Raw genomic sequence first — 19,147 nt, 5'->3', positions numbered from 1 at the left:
TGGTTATTAAGTATTGGATCCTAGTTTTGCTACACAAATATTTATCCAGAGACCTTATTCTGACCCAGCGTCATCACTGTATGGAGGCCTATGTACTTATTCACATTTACCTGATCTGGGTATAAAGATTTTCAATGGAAGTGTCCTGTGGAATCAGCCAGGATGGTCAGCGTTAATTTTTGGCCTACATGTAAGACAATCTCTTTGCAGAGTTCCATGCAGCTCCTTGTTAATTCTGTCTCCTTGGGGAAAGAGGAAATTCACCACATAATGAACAATGATATCTCTGGTCTGAGGTTAGATGAGCCTACTGGGGTAGGGTCTCCATGGCAGGAACGGGAGATTTCTAGGATAGGCCAGGACAAATGGCCAAGCATGGGGATTCCTCTAGTCTCTGTCTGAGGACTTGACCACTTGAATGACCTACATTCCCATTGCCCAAGAAATCTAGACTGCATTCCTCCCTCTGGCAACTGAATAGGTGTAAATCTCCAGATTGCACACTTTAGAAAAAACAGAGAAAACATTTTCACATCATTTTCAATGTTACAGGGGGCCCTGAATGTTCCTTTCCTGTGGCTACTGTTTTTGTTTTAGCTACCTGCCCCAGGAGCCCATGTGCCAGTCATCTCCACTTTACTTACACTCCTTTACAAGACTTAAAAACTCACACCTTTGTCAGGAAAGTGTTGGGACAAAGAGGAGTGAGGGTTGCACAAACAAGTGAGGTAAAAGCACTCTCTGAGTTTTTCAGGACTGTGCCACACCACAAAACAAATCTCTAAAGCCCCATCAGGCCAGCAGCTGTGTCCTCACCTGCCTTCATAATGTTCCAGTGAGAAATGTCATTTCTTGCAGCAGTTCAGCCTTTCAGTGCTGGTGGAATGTGACGTGATTCAATTGCATCTTCATTCAGACACGCTGCAGGGACAGAGTCTGTGTGTCCTAGTGGGCTGCCTCAGTACCATATGGCATCAAAAGACAATGCCACAGATAGGGGTTTAGGACAGAAGTTTATTTGTCCTAATTCCCAAGACTACATATCAGGGTCTGGCTGGAAGGATTTCCTTTGAGGCCCACTCTTTGACATGGAGATTGCCATCTTCTGTCTGTTTCCATGACATTTCCCTGAGCTTCTCTTCATCTTTATTGCCATTTCCTATAAGGGGAAAATATTAATTGGATTATCCCTCACCCCAACTAACTGGATTAACACTAATCATGTACTTAGAACATCCACATATGAGATTTGGGGAGAGGACACAATTCAGCTGATGACATAAAACATTATATGTCCCCCTTTGACCTCCCTTCATGCTATACCCCCAATAAAGAAGTTTCAGCTGCTCGCCTCTACAGAGCCTGTCCATCTGTGTTTTAAAAACACAGGACTTAGTGGTCTTTTACAGCCCTCCAGATCAGCCTTTTTTATAGTTGATAAACCCTGATTAACTGCACCACATTTTCAATATCAACCTATATTTTGTTGTGTAATGGTGGGTTGAGATTAATTCTAGCTGATGTTTTCTCTAATGTAAACAAAACCAGATTCCCCTGATCCTGGAATGGGAGCCCCAAGATGACTCAGATACATGAGAGGGTTCTATTTGTGGTATAATATGTAACACTCTATACTATATTATACCTATATCTCACAGATTCTGTGTTTTTTGAATAATTGTCACTTTTCAAGTCTGAAGAGAATAAGAAATATTGCATAATCCTTGTGTCTGGTGGAGGTATTTTGGCTTTGGAATGAGATGTAGCTCATCAGGATTACCAGCCTAGTTGCTTATCAGCGTGGGCCTTTGACCACAGGAGGAAACAGATATCACAGCCTGGCCATTAGGTCTAAGGCCAAACTGCCAAACGAGAAGTTTGCATTTAAAATATTTAAACAATGGAGTTAAGGCTGCGTACAGATTGCAGGGTATGTGTCCCTCACCTCCTGGGATCTCATCTTCATTTGTTTGCTGTCTGGTTTCTGCAATGGAAAAAGAACCTGTGACCAGCATCAAGTGGACACTTCCTGGTTGGAGCTCCCTGCTCTCACTCAGGGCATTGTGACTTTAGGCCTGAGAAGAAATACTAGTAAGCAACTGTATCCCTCAATGCTAGCATATAAAGGGTTAGACCAGGCCCCTTACCTCCCTAATGGAGGGCACCCATGGCTCTCAAATCAGGAATGTGGCTGCTGTTAACTGAGATATGCTGGAGAGAGATTTGAGGGTGTTGTTCCAAATAACATATACTTCACTAGTAGTATTTCTTTAGTCACATAAAGGTAATATTCTGGATATATTGGGTTATGTTATTAAAATCGATTTCAACTGTTTCTTTTATTTTTTACTGTAAATGTTAGAAAAAAATCTGTGCCTTGCATATAGTTTTCATTGGACATTGTTGCTTTAGGGGTTTGCTTCCCAGTTCAAAGTTTAATCTGTCTCCTCATGAGACCAGCAAGCAGAAAAGTTAAATGACATTTTACCGTAACTGTCATTATATTATTTTCATTCATGAATAATATGGCAACACATACAATCCATAAGTTGAGATGACATCATATGCAAGCTAAAGTGCAAATATTCTTATGGTTGGGCTTGACCCAGGCTCACTGGGCTCACACTCAGGGGGCGCGGTCTGCAGCCATGTCCAATAAGGAGCGCGTAGTGTAGTGAGCACTGACCAATCCTGCTCACGGCCGGCCAGCGGGGGCGGGCCCCACAATCCAGCCTAGGCTCTTTTCCCGGACTCCGCCATTCCTGCTCTTGGGAGGCCCGGCCTGCTCCGCCTGCAGGTGCTGACGGTTCTTGGGAGCCGGCCAGGCTCGCGAGTGCCGGGAAATGGTGAGTGTGCGGGGGCGTCTGGAACCTGCGGAAGGGGTCTGGGGAGGAAGACCCTGGGCGACGCGGGGTCGCTGCGGCGGGAACGGAGATGGCTGCCCGGACGCCGGCAGCCGCCGGGGTCTGCGGGCCTGCGCCCCGCTCTGGGGCAGTTTCCGTGAGTCCCACGGGCCAGCCGGGCGGGGTAGCTGCGCAGCCGGCCCCGAGCCGCAGGGCGTGCCCGGCTCTGGCCGGGGTCGCGGCCGCCGGCCTCTTCCCTGAAGGCGCGGTGATTGACAAGTTGGATGGCGTCCGGGTCGCCCTGTTCGTGGGGTTTCCCTGCGGGAGAGCTGCGGTCTAGGGGCCTGGCTTTCCCCGGGCTAGCAGCTTCCTCTCCTGGTTGTTTTTGGTCCTGGAGGCTGATCGCAGGGGTGCTTTACCACCGAGCTACGTCCTGATACTTTACCTTTATTTATTTGAAACAGGGACTAGCTAAGTAGCTGAGGTTGGCCTTGTTATGGTTCCATTTATAGAGATTTTTCTGTTGTAATGAAGAATGTAATTCTAACGTACATTTGGATTCCTATATGGACTTGTTTATATTGTGATTCCTTGCTTTTTTTTCCCTTCATATGTCTAATATACATGTGTCAGGTAATGTTAGCTACTTGTTTTGCCCTTGTAATTCAAAAGTTTTTTTGGGGACTGGGATTGTGGCTCAGCGGTAGAGCGCTTGCCTATCGCAGGCGGGACCCGGGTTCGATCCTCAGCACCACATAAAAATAAAGGCATTGTGTGTGTCCATCAACAACTAAAAAAAATAAATATTAAAAAAAAGTTTTTTGGCTTACTTAACACATATTTAACTGTGGATGAGTTTTAGGACTTTGTGCTTTGCGTTCTTTTATTAAAAGTAAAGCATGCTGAATTTTTTTTATCAGTGCATTACAGTTATAGTACTATTGGGGTTTATTTTGACATAATCCAACAGGCATGGAATATAATTTGCTCCATTTCAGTCCCTAGTAATTACCTTTTCCCTCTCCTCCTGCCTTCCGCATTTGCCCTCTCCTGATTATCCTTCTATTTATTCATAGATTTTTAGGTTACTGCTTCATAGATATATAAAATGAAATTCACTATGACATAATAACTTTGGGAAAATATTGTAGATTGATTTTGGGAAAAATGGTCATCTTTGTAATGATGAGTTTTGTTACATGTACACATGGAATGCTATGATTGGGTCTTTCATGCGCTTTTGATTATTTTTATTTTCTCATAGTTTCTACATTTTTTTTCTATTTAAACATGTGTACATGTGAAATACCACATGCTTGTAATAGCAATATAAAATTTAAACATGGGGTTCTTTGTACCGTTTTAAAACCGGATATAATATAAACAAGAATGTGGCTGTCCCCTAGTGACCATTTTTTCCACAGTTCCTTGTTTCTCTCTTCCAAAATGTACATTCTCCTAAACCACCCACCTGGGTTTCCCGTGTTTGTATGAACATGGCTGTTCTTACATGTTGTCATGGTGATTTCCCTACATCTCTGTGGTGGGAGAGTATCAGGTATCTTCAATAGTAAAACACTTTCCACAAATAGATAATAACAACTTAAACTCCTTCAGTTTATGAGAATTCATGTGCTTCATATCTTCATCTATACTATTTAATGTTGTCTACAATGGGTTTTATTTTACATTTTTCTAATGTCTAAAGATGTTGATTTTTGTATGATTATTGAACACAGATATCTCCTATATAAATTGGCAGTTCAAGTCTCTACCCTGCATTTGTTTTGTTTTCTCAAAGATAAGAAAATCCATCCAGGTCTGGGGTTGTGACTCAGTGACAAGAGCTCTTGCCTCTCACATGTGAGGCACTGGGTTCGATCCTCAGCATCACATAAAAATGAATAAGCAAAATAAAGACATTGTATCCATGTGTAACTAAAAAATATTTTAAAAATTAAAAAAAGAAAAGCCATCCAAAGAGGCAGGAGAGGGCTGGAGATTTGGCTCAAGCGGTAGCGCGCTCGCCTGGCATGCGTGCGGCCCGGGTTCGATCCTCGGCACCACATACAAACAAAGATGTTGTGTCCACCAAGAACTAAAAAATAAATATTAAAAAAAAAGAGGCAGGAGAGAGATTTCAGGGAGAAAATTATTTTGCTTTTTTAATCATCAAAAATGTTTATTTGCCTTTTTTCTTCTCCTGAGTGTGTACTATAGGTTCCTTCTCTGTTCTGTTTTTGGAGGCTATTTCAAATTAAGTTCTAAGGTTTATCTTTGGAAATTTTAACAGGAAAAATAAATTAGGAAAATCTCTCTTCCCTGTGGCTGCAGAAAAATGAATATATTTCCTCAAATCATCTGGTAAGGAAATTAGTGAATGACACATTCCCTAAAATATCTGCTTCTAGTTTGGAGATGTCATTGCCCATTTTTCCATAGAAATGGAATATAGAATTTGACAGTGGGGAAATGCAACAGTGGTCCACTTTATGCTTGAGTATAACCCCTGTTGCTCTGCCACTGCAATTTATTTTTAAAATGGATATGCTTTCTTCTTTTCCTCTCTCCCTGTTCCTCCCTGATCTCTCCCCCTCCCTATTCTCAGGGAAAACAGGATTATCTTTCTTTCCTATTTTAGGTAGATTTACCAGTCCCTGAGTACTACCCATGACAGGAAGGAAATAATCCATACTTTTTGATTGTACCACAAGATTTCAGAAATGACTGTCTCCCAAATTAACAAGTGAATTACAACTCCAACAGAGAACACATGGAACTTAGCCTTTGAATCACCTCTTTAAAAGCTTCCTGTTCCTGCTGATGAGAAGAATCACAGTCTCTGGGCCAAGAGTTTTCTGTTTCTCCTTTGCTAGCAAAGCAGTAAACCACCTTTTTCCTTTTTTTCTCAAAATAAATAACAACTGTTCCTCTTTCTTGAAGGTTTTTTTTCCTTTCTTTCTTTCTTTTTTTTTTTTTTTCCTGGAATGTTTTTGATAATCAATCATGCATCCTGTCATCTGGATTTGGGAACTCTAGAAACTTTTAAATTACCTTTGTGCCTCACATATCATCATTCAACATTGCTGCTTTGGGTGGGAGCCTCCCAGTTCAAAGTTCAATCTGTCTCTTCACAAGAGCAGAGAGCAGACAAAGGAGGTGAAATTTTATAAGTGTCATTATACTATTTCCATTCATGACTAATATACAGACATCTATAACCCTAAATTGAAAGGAGCTTATATGCAATGTTCAAGGCAAATATCATCCTTTCCATTACTACAAGAAAACCTTCCCTTGGTTAGCGGAGGCTTGAGGCTATGGATTTCAATTCCCAGCACCTCAAAAGAAGAAAGAAAGCTGCAGCCAAGAACCTGTCATTCTGACCCCATTCATTCCTGCTTTTAATGTCATCTGTCACCCAGACAGAAGACTCACTGGGCTCAGCCTGAGGGGATGAAGCCTTAAGCCCTGTCCCTCAGGAGCCCTTAGGTAAGCATTGTTCAGTCCAGCACACGGCCAGTGAAGAGTGCGGGCTTGGCCACCCTGGGTGGCTCCAGGGCCTGCCAGTGTTGGTGGCCATCACTAGGCTCCTGCTGCTTTGCTCGGGAGGCTTGGTTTGCTCTGCTGTGCAGGTGCTTGAAGATCTACAGGGAGAAAACTGGGCCACTCAAAAGCCAGTGAATGGTGAGCGAGCAGTGGCCTCCTGAAACAGGGAGCAAGGTTGCTGGCCACTGGCCACACTGACTGCCGTGGGAACTCACAGTTGTGGGTGGGTGGGAATCCCTGTGGTAGTCTCTGTGGTCTGCAGGGCTGGGTCTGCTCTGGGGAAGGTCAGCCCTGATTCCCAGCTGGACAGTGAAGTGGGGCATATGTCAGTGGTGGAGACCCTGGGAGTCCTGCCCTATCTCTGCAGAGTGTCTTCACCCCTACCTGAAGCCCTATCTGGGCACTTAAGTGCTAGCATTCCAGCACATTCCCGGGTTGTGTGGGGACTGAGGAGTGGGATGATCATCAGAATCACAACTACATGTGTTGTTTTCCTGCATCAGGGGGCTGTACCTGCTGAGCTTGCTTTTCTTTCTCCCTTTCTATTTTTTTTTGGGGGCGGGGCGCAGTGACTAGGGATTGAATGCAGAGGTACTTTACCACTGAGCTTCTTTCCCAGTACTTTTTTTTTTTGAGGTATTGTTTCACCAAGTTTCTCAAGTTGTCCTTGAATAGATACTGAAGTCTCCTGAGTTGCTGGGATTATAAGTATGTGCCACCTGCCTGGATCCTGCTGAATATTCTAAATGCATGGGAAGCAGATTCCAAGTCCAGAACCCTGTCTCCCATCTTAAACCTTTGGCATCTGCCAATAAATTTCTAAAATTCCAGCTTCTTTTCCACATTCCCAATGACAACGTCCCCTCTCCACAATATTATCAGCTATTGGTTTCCCATGCTATGATTCAAATGGCACAGTACTTTTACTTTGTTTTACCATGAACTTTTTAAGGATGTGTTTTCTAACTGAGTGCATTAGCATATGACTATAATCTCAAAGACTCAGGAGGCTGAGGCAGGAAGATTACAATTTCAAGGTCAACCTCAGAGATTTAGGTAGATCTGTAGCAACTCAGCAAGACCTGTCTCCAGATTTTAAAACAAGGGCTGGGGCTCTAGCTCAGGTTTAATATGCATGGGGTTAAATCCCTGTGAAAACAAATAGAAGAGAAACATTTGTGACCCTAAGGTGAACAGTGTCAGCAGTCACTAGAAGGTAGAATGATTTTTTCCTACAGTTTGTGGAAGGAGTGTGTCTCTGCTAATACTGTGACATTAGTCCATTGTCAGGATACTTAAAACATTCATAACTGAAAACAAATAACTATTATTTTAGCAATAATATTTTTGAAGATTTCTTTTACAGTAGTAAAGTTTCTTTCTGCCATTTAAATTAACCGTGTTGCCAGGTGCTCACATGGTAGATGATAAAGCTGACTAGTGGTTGTCAAAGCCATGCACATCTTTTGCAGAATATTTTTGGAGATTAGATCTTATTGTCAGAAACAGCAACACTTTTGTCAGACAACTTCTTCAATCTGAAGTATTAATATGTTCTGTGTTGTAGTCTGAGGAACATTTCCCTCTTTGCTTTACACTAAATCTCAGAATTTATTCCTGAAGAAACATTCTATAGCTAACAGTAATTTTTTTTATTATTATTTGCAGTGAACAACCCTGATCTACATAAGGGAAGGTCTGATGCTTTCATAATTTCCTGTTAATACCTGTTTTTAGTTTTGGAGATTGGTGGATTTCTTTCCTGACTCTATCTTCTTCTGGATGGGGAACAGAAAGTTCCCCTGGCTAGTGATTCTATCATCTCTTGTGTCTGGAAACGTGTTTGTGGCAGCTTGTTTTCTTGTTCTCTTGGTTTCTGACTTGTAGGGACTAGACTTTGGCTGAGATTCTCACCATATCTTTATTTCGAGACAGCCTCGCGCTAAGTTACTGAGGCTGGACTCAAAGTTGTGATCCTCCAGACTCAGCCTCCCAGGCAGCTGGGAATACATGTGTGTGCCACCACTCCTGGCAAGGATTGCATTCTTGATTTTGATATTATTACAAGTTGACTCAGGATGAGATGTAGACTTGCAAATGTGTGTTACTATCTCTATTCCTGAGGGTGGAAGATGGCGGCCACAAAGAGAGGGAATGGCTCTCCATAGCCTAAGAAATGGAAAGCCAAGTACTATTTCAAATACAGTTATTCAGTATTTAAGGTTCCCCAGACATTATAAAAATAATTGTTTGAGACATGGAAAGAGGAAGGGGGACTAGGTGTTTCAAAGTGTGAGGAAGAGGACTCTGAGAAAACTCAAAGCTGAGCTACCTGGGTATGAGTAGTCCCTGAGGTCTAACTGCAGGGTGGTAGGAGATACACAGGAATGGAAGCAAGGCTGTGAGTGTGTTTGGTGATCATGGATAGGACTTGGTCTAAGCTCCTGACCATCACACCCACCCACAAACCCACAGACATCACTCACCCCCTTTCTACCACCCAAGTGCACAATCAGCTCTGCTCCACATGCACCTGCTTGATGGGAAATGTCAGTGTCAGTGGCCCTCCAGGCACCACCAAGGCAGAACTTCTTGCCTAGCATGTGGCAGAAACCAGCAAAGAAATGATAGTCCATCTCTGTATCTGTCTTTCTCTGTCACACACAAATAAGAACAATAATAAGATTTCAGTTTATAGATAAATTGATGGATGAAGTGAACTTGGGAGTAGTGTGCCAAATAATTGGAGCACTGAGAGTATAAAAGTGCAGCAGTATTTTGAATAACCATCTCCTATCACCCTAATGTTTTATCTCATTTGCATGAAAGCAGTGTGTGTGTATGTGTGTGTGTGTGAGTGTGTGTAATATAATCTATTGGACACTCCCAAATTAATGTGTGTCAGGTTTAAAGAGAATTAGCATATTTTTATCTTTTTGTTAACACATTTAGAGCAACAGAGACCTGGATCTTAGTCCATGCTTTGGATTGCTTCTTTTCAGTTTATTAAAACCAGGCCAAGGAGCATAGTTTCCTTTATTCTTTTGTTGGTGTTTCTTTCCTTTGTGGTATAAATCTGAGTTGTATAACAGTGTGTTTAGCAATGCATATAAAGTAAAAAATCATTGGGATAGTTAAGCAGTTTAGTGTATCCATCAGAAATTATGTTATATATTCACAATGGTATATTATCCAAAAATGAATAAAAATAAACCCTGTAATGTTAAGCAAAATAGTTGGAATTGGATAATGTAATGCTAAGTGAAGAAAACCACACAAAGTATCACATCTCATACATGATAACTTAAATAAGTTTATGTGAAGGTAGAATATTGATCACTGTGGCTGGGGAGGGTGCTGAGGCATCGAGGGTGGAAGAGGGGCATTTGAATATTATCAATACATACATATGCATATATGAACGTATCACACTGAATCCCAGTAATGTATACAATTGACATGTGTGAATAAGACCCATAATCTCACATAATTACTTCATTCTGTAGTAAGAACACCTGAGACATTACTATCCTTGGGAACTTGCAGTATATGACCCAGTATTATTAACTTGGTGCTCTACAACCACCTCCCCCCACCCCCTGTTCATCTTCCCTCCACCCCAGATTCCACACACAGTCTGCAATGGACTTCTTTCTGTGTCTGTATCTTTTCACTAGGAATGAACTCCTCCAACTTTATCCACATATTGCAAATGGCAGAATATTCTTTTATTGCTGGGGATTGAATCCAGGGTTTCTCTCCCAATGAGATAAAATTTTTATTTTTCACTTTTAAGACAGCTTCTTGCTAAATTACTAAGGCTGGCCTTCAACTTTTGCCAGTATTCCCAACTACAGCATCTGCATTTTTCTTTCAAAGGCTGAATGATTAGCGAGGTGTGGGGGTACATACCTTTTGTAATACCAGGGGCTTAGAAGGCTGATGGGGGAGGGTCATGAATTTGAAGCCAGCCTCAGCATTTTAGCAAGACCCTCTCCATCTTAGGAGACACTATCTCGGGACTGGGGCTGTTGCTCAGTGGTAGAGTGCTTTCCTGGCATGTGTGAGGCACTGGGTTCAATCCTCAGCACCATATAAAAATAAATAAATAAAATGAAGGTATTGTGTCTATCTACAACCCCAAAAAATATTTAAAAAAGACCCTGTCTCAAAATAATTTTTAAAAACTGAAAAAGATTATATATGTACGTTTATATAAAAGAGATACTCTAATTTTCTTATTTAGTTATTCTTTAATGGACATATAGGTTGTTTTAATGAAATAGCTATTGTGGATAATGTTGCAATGAACTTGAGAGTTCCTAAAGGTGGATTTCATTTCCTTAAATTATTGCCATGGCTAATTTGGGCTGTCAGCAAGGGTAGATTGAGGTTTGCCTAACAATTGCTCTAGAATACCTGTGGGGGCATGTGTGAGTCTGTTTCCTGATGATTGGGTCAGAGAGCAGTGGGAAGACCTGTCATGAACGTGTGTGTATATCAAGAGGCTCCAAGCTTGAAGGGTGCTTTTTTCCTGATAGCTTTACCTGTGGACATCTGACTTCAGATTCTTCAGCCTTTGAATGTGGACTTGCACCATTGGCTCTGTGGGGGTCTTTCCACCTCAATGTTCCACCTCTTGGACTGAATCGTACCAGTTCCCCAGTTTTGCAGCCTGAAGGCAATGGTTTTAGGACTGTTCATCCTATGATCATCATGTGAATCCATCTGATAAGTCCCCTTGTATATGCACATGTACACGTGTAGATTTTACTGATTCTGTTTTTCTGAAGAACCCTGAGTAATACAGGCATATGCTCAGGAAAATATCTGGATCATGTGGTATTTCTAGTTTTACTTTTTTGAAAAACCCCCATGGTGTTTTCCATGATGTCCATACCAGTTTATATTCCTGGCAAGAGAGTCCAAGTTTCCTTTTCTGCACATCCTCTGCAGTGTACGGTGCCTACTGTCATTTTGATAAAAGCCATCCTAACAAGAATGTGGTGATATCTCACTGTGATATACCCTGAAACCATAAAACTTCCAGAAGAAAATGAGAGAAATTCTTTGACATTGGTGTTGGCAGTAGTTTTGGGTAGGATGAAGAATGAAGAGAAACAAAATAAACAAATGAGTCCATTTAAAGCTAAAAAATGCTTCTGTATGGCAAAGGAATCCGTCATTAAAATGTAAAAGTAGACTGTGAATTGGAGAAAATGTTTGGTAGCCACATATTTGAGAAAAATTAAATATCTAAAATGTATGAAAATCCTACAACTCATCAAAAAAGAAAAGGGGAAAAGACTAATAACCTAATTTAAATAATGGAAAAATGCTTAAATAGACATTTCCTTAAAACTTAAGCAAATGTATGAATATATAGAAATGCTGTTCAGCATCATTAATTATCTAAAAATACTTAAGTTGTAAGTTGTTTTAGCGTCATACAGAAGTATGAGTGCTAAATAGTGTGTATTCTCCATCCTACACTGGACATCCTGAGACATTGGTCAATTCACAAAATGCCAGGCCCTCCTGTTCTTCCTCATTATTCCATCTTAATTGCAAGAAAATCTAGAAATTGGAAGATAACTTCTTATGTGTAAATTCCTAGATAGCCATGGATTTTGAAATTTACAATAAGACCAAATAGGATACATTCATAGACCTGGTTGTAACCAAGTAGAAAATAGATCTACAAAATAAAATTTAACTTAATTACAAATATCCCTTTAAGAGGCTAACAGCTGGTCCTGGGGGTGCATGCCAGCAGTCCCAGCCACTTGTGAGGCTTAAGCAGAACGATGATTTGAACCTGGGCCTCAGAGTCAAAACCTAGTCCAAAGGCAACAAGCCAACAAAACCCCAAACAAGAACAACATAAAAGGGAAAAAAAAAATGCCTTCACTGGTGATTTCTGCCAAACTTTCACTAACGAAGCACTAACAATGATTCATGATCACTTTTAAAAATATAAGAAGAAAAACTTACCAATTCTTTCAGTAAGGCCAGGTTTACCAGATAACACATCTCAAGAATGGAAATTGCATGTCATATTCCACCACCGATTTGAGGAAGTCACTTCCTACTCAGCAGGTGTCAAGAAAATAATAATAATTGTCATGATAATAATTATAATAGAATGCTACTTAAGATATGAGAAAAGTTTATTTGAACAATAATAAATGTTATAAAACAATAAATATGAGAGTGACATTAGATGATCTTCCGAAAGAAATAATCAAGATTAGAAACCTGCTTTTGTGCTGGGGATGTGGCCCCGTGGGTGGAGAGGTTGCCTGGCTTGTGCAAGAACCCAGGTTGAATTCCCATCCCACAAAGGAAAGGAAGAGCTTTGTGTTATTAGAGCATCATGGTTACACACAGTAGTTGGATTATTTTGACAAAATCATACATGGTGGGTTTCCATCTATTCCCTTTCAGTCTCATTACCCCTTTCCCCTTCTGTCCTCCCTCCCAACATCCTCCTCCTCTGCTCTACTGATCTTCCTTTCACTCATTTACTTACTTTTGCCGGGTGCTTTCTACACCAGTAGAATTTATGGTGTTACATATGCACACAATATGATTGTGTTAAATTCATTCCCCATTTCTCTCCTTTTCTGTCCCTCCTCCCCCTCCCTCACGCTCCTTCCAGCCTTCCCTGTATCTTTATGATCTCCAGCCCCCTTTCCTCCTTGCTTTGCTCTGGCTGTCATGCATGAGAGAAAACCTCTGACGCTTTTTCTTCTGAGCCTGATTTATTTCACTTAGCATGATGTTCTCCATTTCCATCCATGTACTGGCAGGTGTCATTATTTAATTCTTCTTTATGGCTGAGTAAAACTCCAGGGTGGTGTGTGTGTCTATTAATGGGCATATGAACTGCTTCCATGGTTTGGCTATTGTGAATTGTGCCTCTAGAAACATAGGTATGGCTGTATCAAAATACAGTCCTAATCACAGTTAGCTGGGTCTGTATGGGAAACACTTGACAGATATCCAGTATTCGTGGCTATTGGGACGTGTTTCTCTGATACAAATCAATCATCCATAGGAGGAAAAAAGCAGCAGTTCCCTGAGGATCAAGTCTGGAGCCATGGCAAATGCACATAGTGCCCCTCGTTATAGAAGTGATCCAGTCTCTGGCGTTGTTTTTCCCTTTTTATTAGCTGTGGCTCACTGCTCTGTATATATTTGTATATATTTGCTACTTAGAATATAAATGCTCTGTGCCTCCTGGATCAGTTTCTGTCTTTTTCAGGTTACCATTGTGACCATGTTTAGGGGCATGATTTGATTCGGCAGCACTTAGAGCACTCACTGTGTTGTGAGCGACCACAGCTCTCCAGCTCCCTGTGTTACAGATTAAACACCCAGCGCCTTCCAGCACCATCCTGATTTCTCCTACCTCCCCCCCCACACACACACACACACTGGGGTGTGATGTTCATCAGATGGATTTTCTTTCCATGCCTTGGCTTTGTCTTAAAAGTTTAGATAATTTGACCTCTGCTCTGTGTGGCCAGTTCCTCTGATTTCTTTCCCTTACCATGTTTTCAAGGCCATCTCTGTGATATTTTAGTACTCTAATTAAACTCTTACTGAGTAAAATTCCAGTGTGTGGACATACCGAATTTTAGTCATCAGTTATGATTATGGTTGTGCCTTTGGCAGGACTGCAGCTGAATCCAGGTGTACTCTACCACTGAGCAACATCTTTAGACCTTTTATTTTTCATTTTTGAGGTAGATAATCCTTAAACTGGCTCATACTTAATTCTCCTAAGCCTCCAGGGTTCTTGGGATTCTAGTCTGTACCCCCATCCCTAGCAGTTATTAGGTAATCTGCTGTTGGATATATGGGTTGCTTGCACTTTGATTATTTTGAATAATTCAACTATAGATATTAATGTACAAACTATTCTCTATGTTTTCAGTTACATTTGGTACATATCTGGGGTGAATTCTGGTTGGTCTTGTAATTCACTGTTATTTATCATTTTATTTTTTATGGTTTATATATTTGCTACTTAGAATACATGAAGGTGCTTTCCACAGTACTTGCACCATTTTGCATTGTCCCAGGTATGTATGGAATTTTCCATTTTCTATAGCCTTGACATTTTTATTTGTCTTCTCACATTTTTAGGTTCTTGGTAAATTTTAAATACTTTCAGTTTATAGCACACAGTGCAACATTTAGATAGATAAAGTGCTGAACAATCTTTTACTTATGGCTCTGAATAAAAAAATATACCAGTACCAATACAGGGACATACTGGGATTATCCAGGGCAGGGTTATCGAAGTCTAGATCCCCAGGGGGCAGTTTGTACATTTCATTTTGTCGGGAGGTCAGTTCATGGAACCATGTTGATTGAACTGGTGGAATAATTTTTGTGCAAGTTGTCCCTATGGCCTGGCCTCTGGCATTTGGGTGATTATGGAGGATGCACAGTGGCGCTGAGAGGAAGCCTAAACCAGAATGGTTTGTGTGTGTGTGTGTGTGTGTGATCCTGCTCACCTTCTCACAAAAGGGGATGAATGGCCTTGAGCTAGCACCAAAGATTTGCTGAGACAGTTCTTCAAAAACAAGGAAACACTGTTAAAATTGTCTTCTGACCTCCCTGGTAATGTTGTTTTGCATAGAATTTTTATTTTAATAAAGACTAAACATTTTTATTGCATTTATTTTTTCAGCCTGAGGCTCCATTGCCAAATTGAAATTCATGAATAATTAATTCTGTTTTCTTCTGAATTTTTGTAGTTTTTGCTGTTAAATTCAGATGTAGGGTGCATTTCAAGATAATTATTGTATTTAAATCTCAGTCTTTTGCATGTAAACAAGCATTCGTCCTAACCTTATTTGTGGAACATATATTGAATTATCTTGAAAACCCTGTCAAATATAAATTGACCAGAGGTGTGTGGGTTATTGCTAGACTTTCAGTTTGCTTTCCTTGATCTACTTGTGAATAGTATTTTAATGTCTTAATGAAGTCAAATAAATATCATGCTTAAGGTTTTAAGATACACTGGAGTCACTAAGATCTATAAAAGGTTTTAAGATACACTGGAGTCACTAAGATCTATAATAGGTCCTGATTGATTATTTTAACTTAATGATATTAGAAATCACCCCGAATTATTAGTAAGAATAATTCAAGTAGAACATTTGAAACATCTTGAAGAACAAAGATTTTATTACATGGCAGAAATAGAAACTTGAGACTGGGGATGTAGCTCAGTTGGTAGAGAGCTTGCCTTGCATGTCCAAGGCCCTGAGTTCAATCCCCAGCACCACACCAAAAAAAAAAAAAAAAAAAAAAAAAAAGGAAATAGAAACCCATGAATTCTGTGGGTTTCTAAGATGATTTAGAGTAAACTCGCCAGATCTCTGTTGTATTCAGTACATTATCCTGGCCTTCCTGGAAACTATTGCATTCATTTTTGTGCTGCTGGTAGTAAACACAGGGTCGAGCACATGCCAAACAAGAACTGTACCACTTACCTACAACCATCGTCCCATAAAGTATTATTGTTTAAACTTGTCTGTAAGTACAGAACTATATTTAGGTATTCATTATATCTATAATAATATTACATAAAACTATATAGTTAGTGAATATTTTTATGTATTATATAGAATTCATTGATTAATGTCTCATTTTAATAAAGATTTGTTTGGTTAATATGCTTAAACTATGTAATTCTGTAATGTTTTAGGTATCTGTATATCAAGATCTACCTATGTCTCTGTACATGTATTGATAAAGACAAACAGATGTAGAGACATAAATCACACATCCAGGTATATATAGGTATCTACTGTAATTAAAGTTTCTAATTGAATTATTCTTATTAGTGCTCCTTGTTAGTTTCTAATACTATCATGTTAAAAGTGTCAATTATTTCTGAGAGTGCCCATTTTTACTTTATTTATTTATTTTTTTAATATTTATTTTTTAGTTTTAGGTGGACACAATAACTTTATTTTATTTTGTATGTGATGTTGAGGATCCAAACCAGTGCCCCGCCCATGCCAGGCGAACCCACACCGCTTGAGCCACATCCCCAGCCCAATAGTGCCCATTTTTAAATGCTGTTTTCTTACTGAGTTTTAAGAAGCCATTGTTCATTTTTTATTCCAGGCATATATTTGACAAGTATTTCATTCTTGTCTTTGGCTTGTCTTTCATTCAGTTAATAGCCTACTTCAAACATCAGAATGTTTTTCAGTAGAGTCAAGTTGATTAAGTTTATCATTTATAGATCCTGCTTTTGGCTTTGCAGGCTCACAGTCAGAATCAAATCCATGCAGAATGTCTGGTGTGTTGTCTGATAGGAATTGCAAATTTTGCATTTTACTTTAGATTTATGATCTATTTGAGTTCGTTTTACAAGTTGTAAGTTCTGTGTCTAATTATTTCTTTGCATATGGATGTCAGGGTGTCCATACATTCACTAAAAAGATTACTTCTCCACTGAAATTCCTGCTGTCTCTTCGACAAATGAATAGTTGTGTTTGAGTCTGTTGCTAAGTTTGCAGTTCTGTTCCACTGATCTGTTTTCTACATTCCTTGCCAAACGTCTCACTGTGTGGATGAGTATCACTTTATAGTAAATTTTAACATATCAGGCCTGTAAATTTATTCTGCTGTATTGCCAACCATTTTGTATGCCTTACTTTTCCACTTGACCCTTAGGATCTATTTTAAGGGGGAGGTGGTGGTATAGTTGTGAAACTGTGATATTGTGCATTTCATTCCAAATTCAAGTGTTCATTACTGATACACAGAAAAGCAATTGACTTGTAAATGAGTCTATTATTCTACAGATTTGCTATGATCTTGTTTTAGGACCTTTTTGTTTATTCTTGATGTTCTAAGCATTCCATCTGAAAGTAAGTTTTGCTTCATCTTTCCTAAATGCAGTGCCTTTTCTTTCCTTATATATTTTTCTATAACTGTTGATACAAACTTATGACTTTGCTTATTGACTTGTTAGTGTGATGGATCATATTAATGTTCAATTTTTTTTCTTTTTTTCTTTTGGTACCAGGGGCACTCAACCAACCCTTTTTTAAAATATTTTATTTAGAGGCAGGGTCTCCCTAAATTGCTTAAGGCCTCAATAAGTTGCTGAGGCTGGCTTTGAAATCACAATCCTCCTACCTCAGCCTCCTGACCACTGGAATTACAGGCATGTGCAACCACACCCAACTTGATATATGAATTTTGAACCAGTCTCCCTCATGCAAAATAATGCCTATTTGGTTCTAGTGTAAAACTGTGGAAACATAAGAACAGTACAAACCTATATCTTGTGCTAGAAGACATTAAAATTCTTTAAAAATAAAGAAATCAAAGGTTTGGGACCTATTAGAAAAGTTAATCCAAAAAATCTTCCAGTGACCCAAGGTTTAACAATGTGGGACACAAAATAAATAATGACAGCATTGCTTACTCTCACCCTAATACAGCAAATTATCAATGACTTAACATTCATATGAAATGATTATATAAGGAAGGTAGGAAGAAAACAAAGTGGGGAGAAATCATCCCTAGAGAAAAATTCTAAACAGTCAATACAGGGGAACTGTACATAATAGCAGGTCGGTAGTGGAATACCACAGTGATAACTGTCGCAGATAGTGTTCACTGAGGATATGAAATGTGGGAGAAGCAAGGGAGAACACGATATTATAGCCTAGCTTGAGGTGACTCCTCTTAAACATCCATTAACACATTATCCTCTTAATTTCTCTAAAAAACCTACGATTATTTACAGCAAAAATTTTAACCCTGTATTGTGGAAGTTATAATACACAAATAAAATTCTTAAACAAAAAGAAGAAAACCACTCCAAGATTTTTATATATTGCCATTATTAAATTCATACTATAGTATGCAGATTGTAATATGTTAAGATGTGTATTGTAATCCTTAGAGCAACTGGTGAAAATTAAAAGCTACCTCATTTGAATACTGTAAGACGTGAAACCAAATACAACAGGTATTTGTTTAAGAATGGGCATAGGCCCTGAAGTCCTAATTGTGCAAAACAGGAAAGAACCCAGATGTTTTTCAGTGCTGAAGTGGATGAACAAGTTGTCATGCTTAGCATGACAAAGGAGCATATCAGTAAAGCACACACCCTGGTTGACTCTCACAAACATTGAGTGCTGAGACAGCTGGACCTAAACTCACTTATATTGTATAATTTTAGGCAAAATGAACCTATTTTTCTGTTAGACCAGGACGCAAGAAAAGACCACTGACTCCAATTAAAATCAAATTAAAGCAAGCTAATAAGCCGGGCTGCCTCTCCCTCCCAAAACGGCGGGAACAAGACAGCACCCTAGCTTTCCTGCAGCCCAGCTTTTATAGCCCAGAAAGTTACACAAAGGGGGGTTACAGATAACAGAACTCTGACAAGCATCACACTAATGGTAGTTTACATTTTTTGCTGGCCCCAACATCAGAATTTATGAGGACCATTAGAGGCTCAGAGAGGGTCGTTGTCTGGCCAGGGAAGGCCAAGATTTGTGAGGCGTCACTAAAGTTTCAGTGAGGGCTGCTATCTGGTCAGAGAGTCAGGCATGGGTGAGTTCAAGGCACGGGCAGGCATTCCGAGCAAGTTCAGAATTTGCAGTAATTTATAGTAAAGCCGAAATTATCTTTTCATGGCTTTGTGGCAAGATGCTCAATTTTAAGAAAAGATCAGGTTGGGTCTATCAGCTCAAAAATTA

General features: G+C 39.7%; 1 protein-coding gene across 3 annotated transcripts in view; it reads left to right on the top strand.

Moving 5' to 3' along the window:
* Nucleotides 1-2,769: 2,769 nt before the first annotated feature.
* The window catches only part of LOC143382896 (uncharacterized), a 42,089-nt gene continuing 25,711 nt past the window's right edge, over nt 2,770-19,147 (top strand). For 2 of the 3 annotated variants that reach the window (XR_013089071.1, XM_076837199.1), the window contains exon 1: nt 2,770-2,846. Coding sequence is in view for 1 of the 3 variants with exons in the window: in XM_076837199.1 (XP_076693314.1) it covers nt 2,844-2,846 (3 nt within the window). In the remaining 2 variants the exon portion in view is untranslated. The remainder of the gene's footprint in view (nt 2,847-19,147) is intronic. The other variant, XM_076837200.1, reaches the window with a different exon arrangement.

The sequence above is a fragment of the Callospermophilus lateralis genome, chromosome 17 (assembly GCF_048772815.1).
Source record: "Callospermophilus lateralis isolate mCalLat2 chromosome 17, mCalLat2.hap1, whole genome shotgun sequence".
NCBI lineage: Eukaryota > Metazoa > Chordata > Mammalia > Rodentia > Sciuridae > Callospermophilus > Callospermophilus lateralis.
Note: the sequence above shows the minus strand (reverse complement) of the source record. Positions and strands in the feature narration are given on the sequence as shown.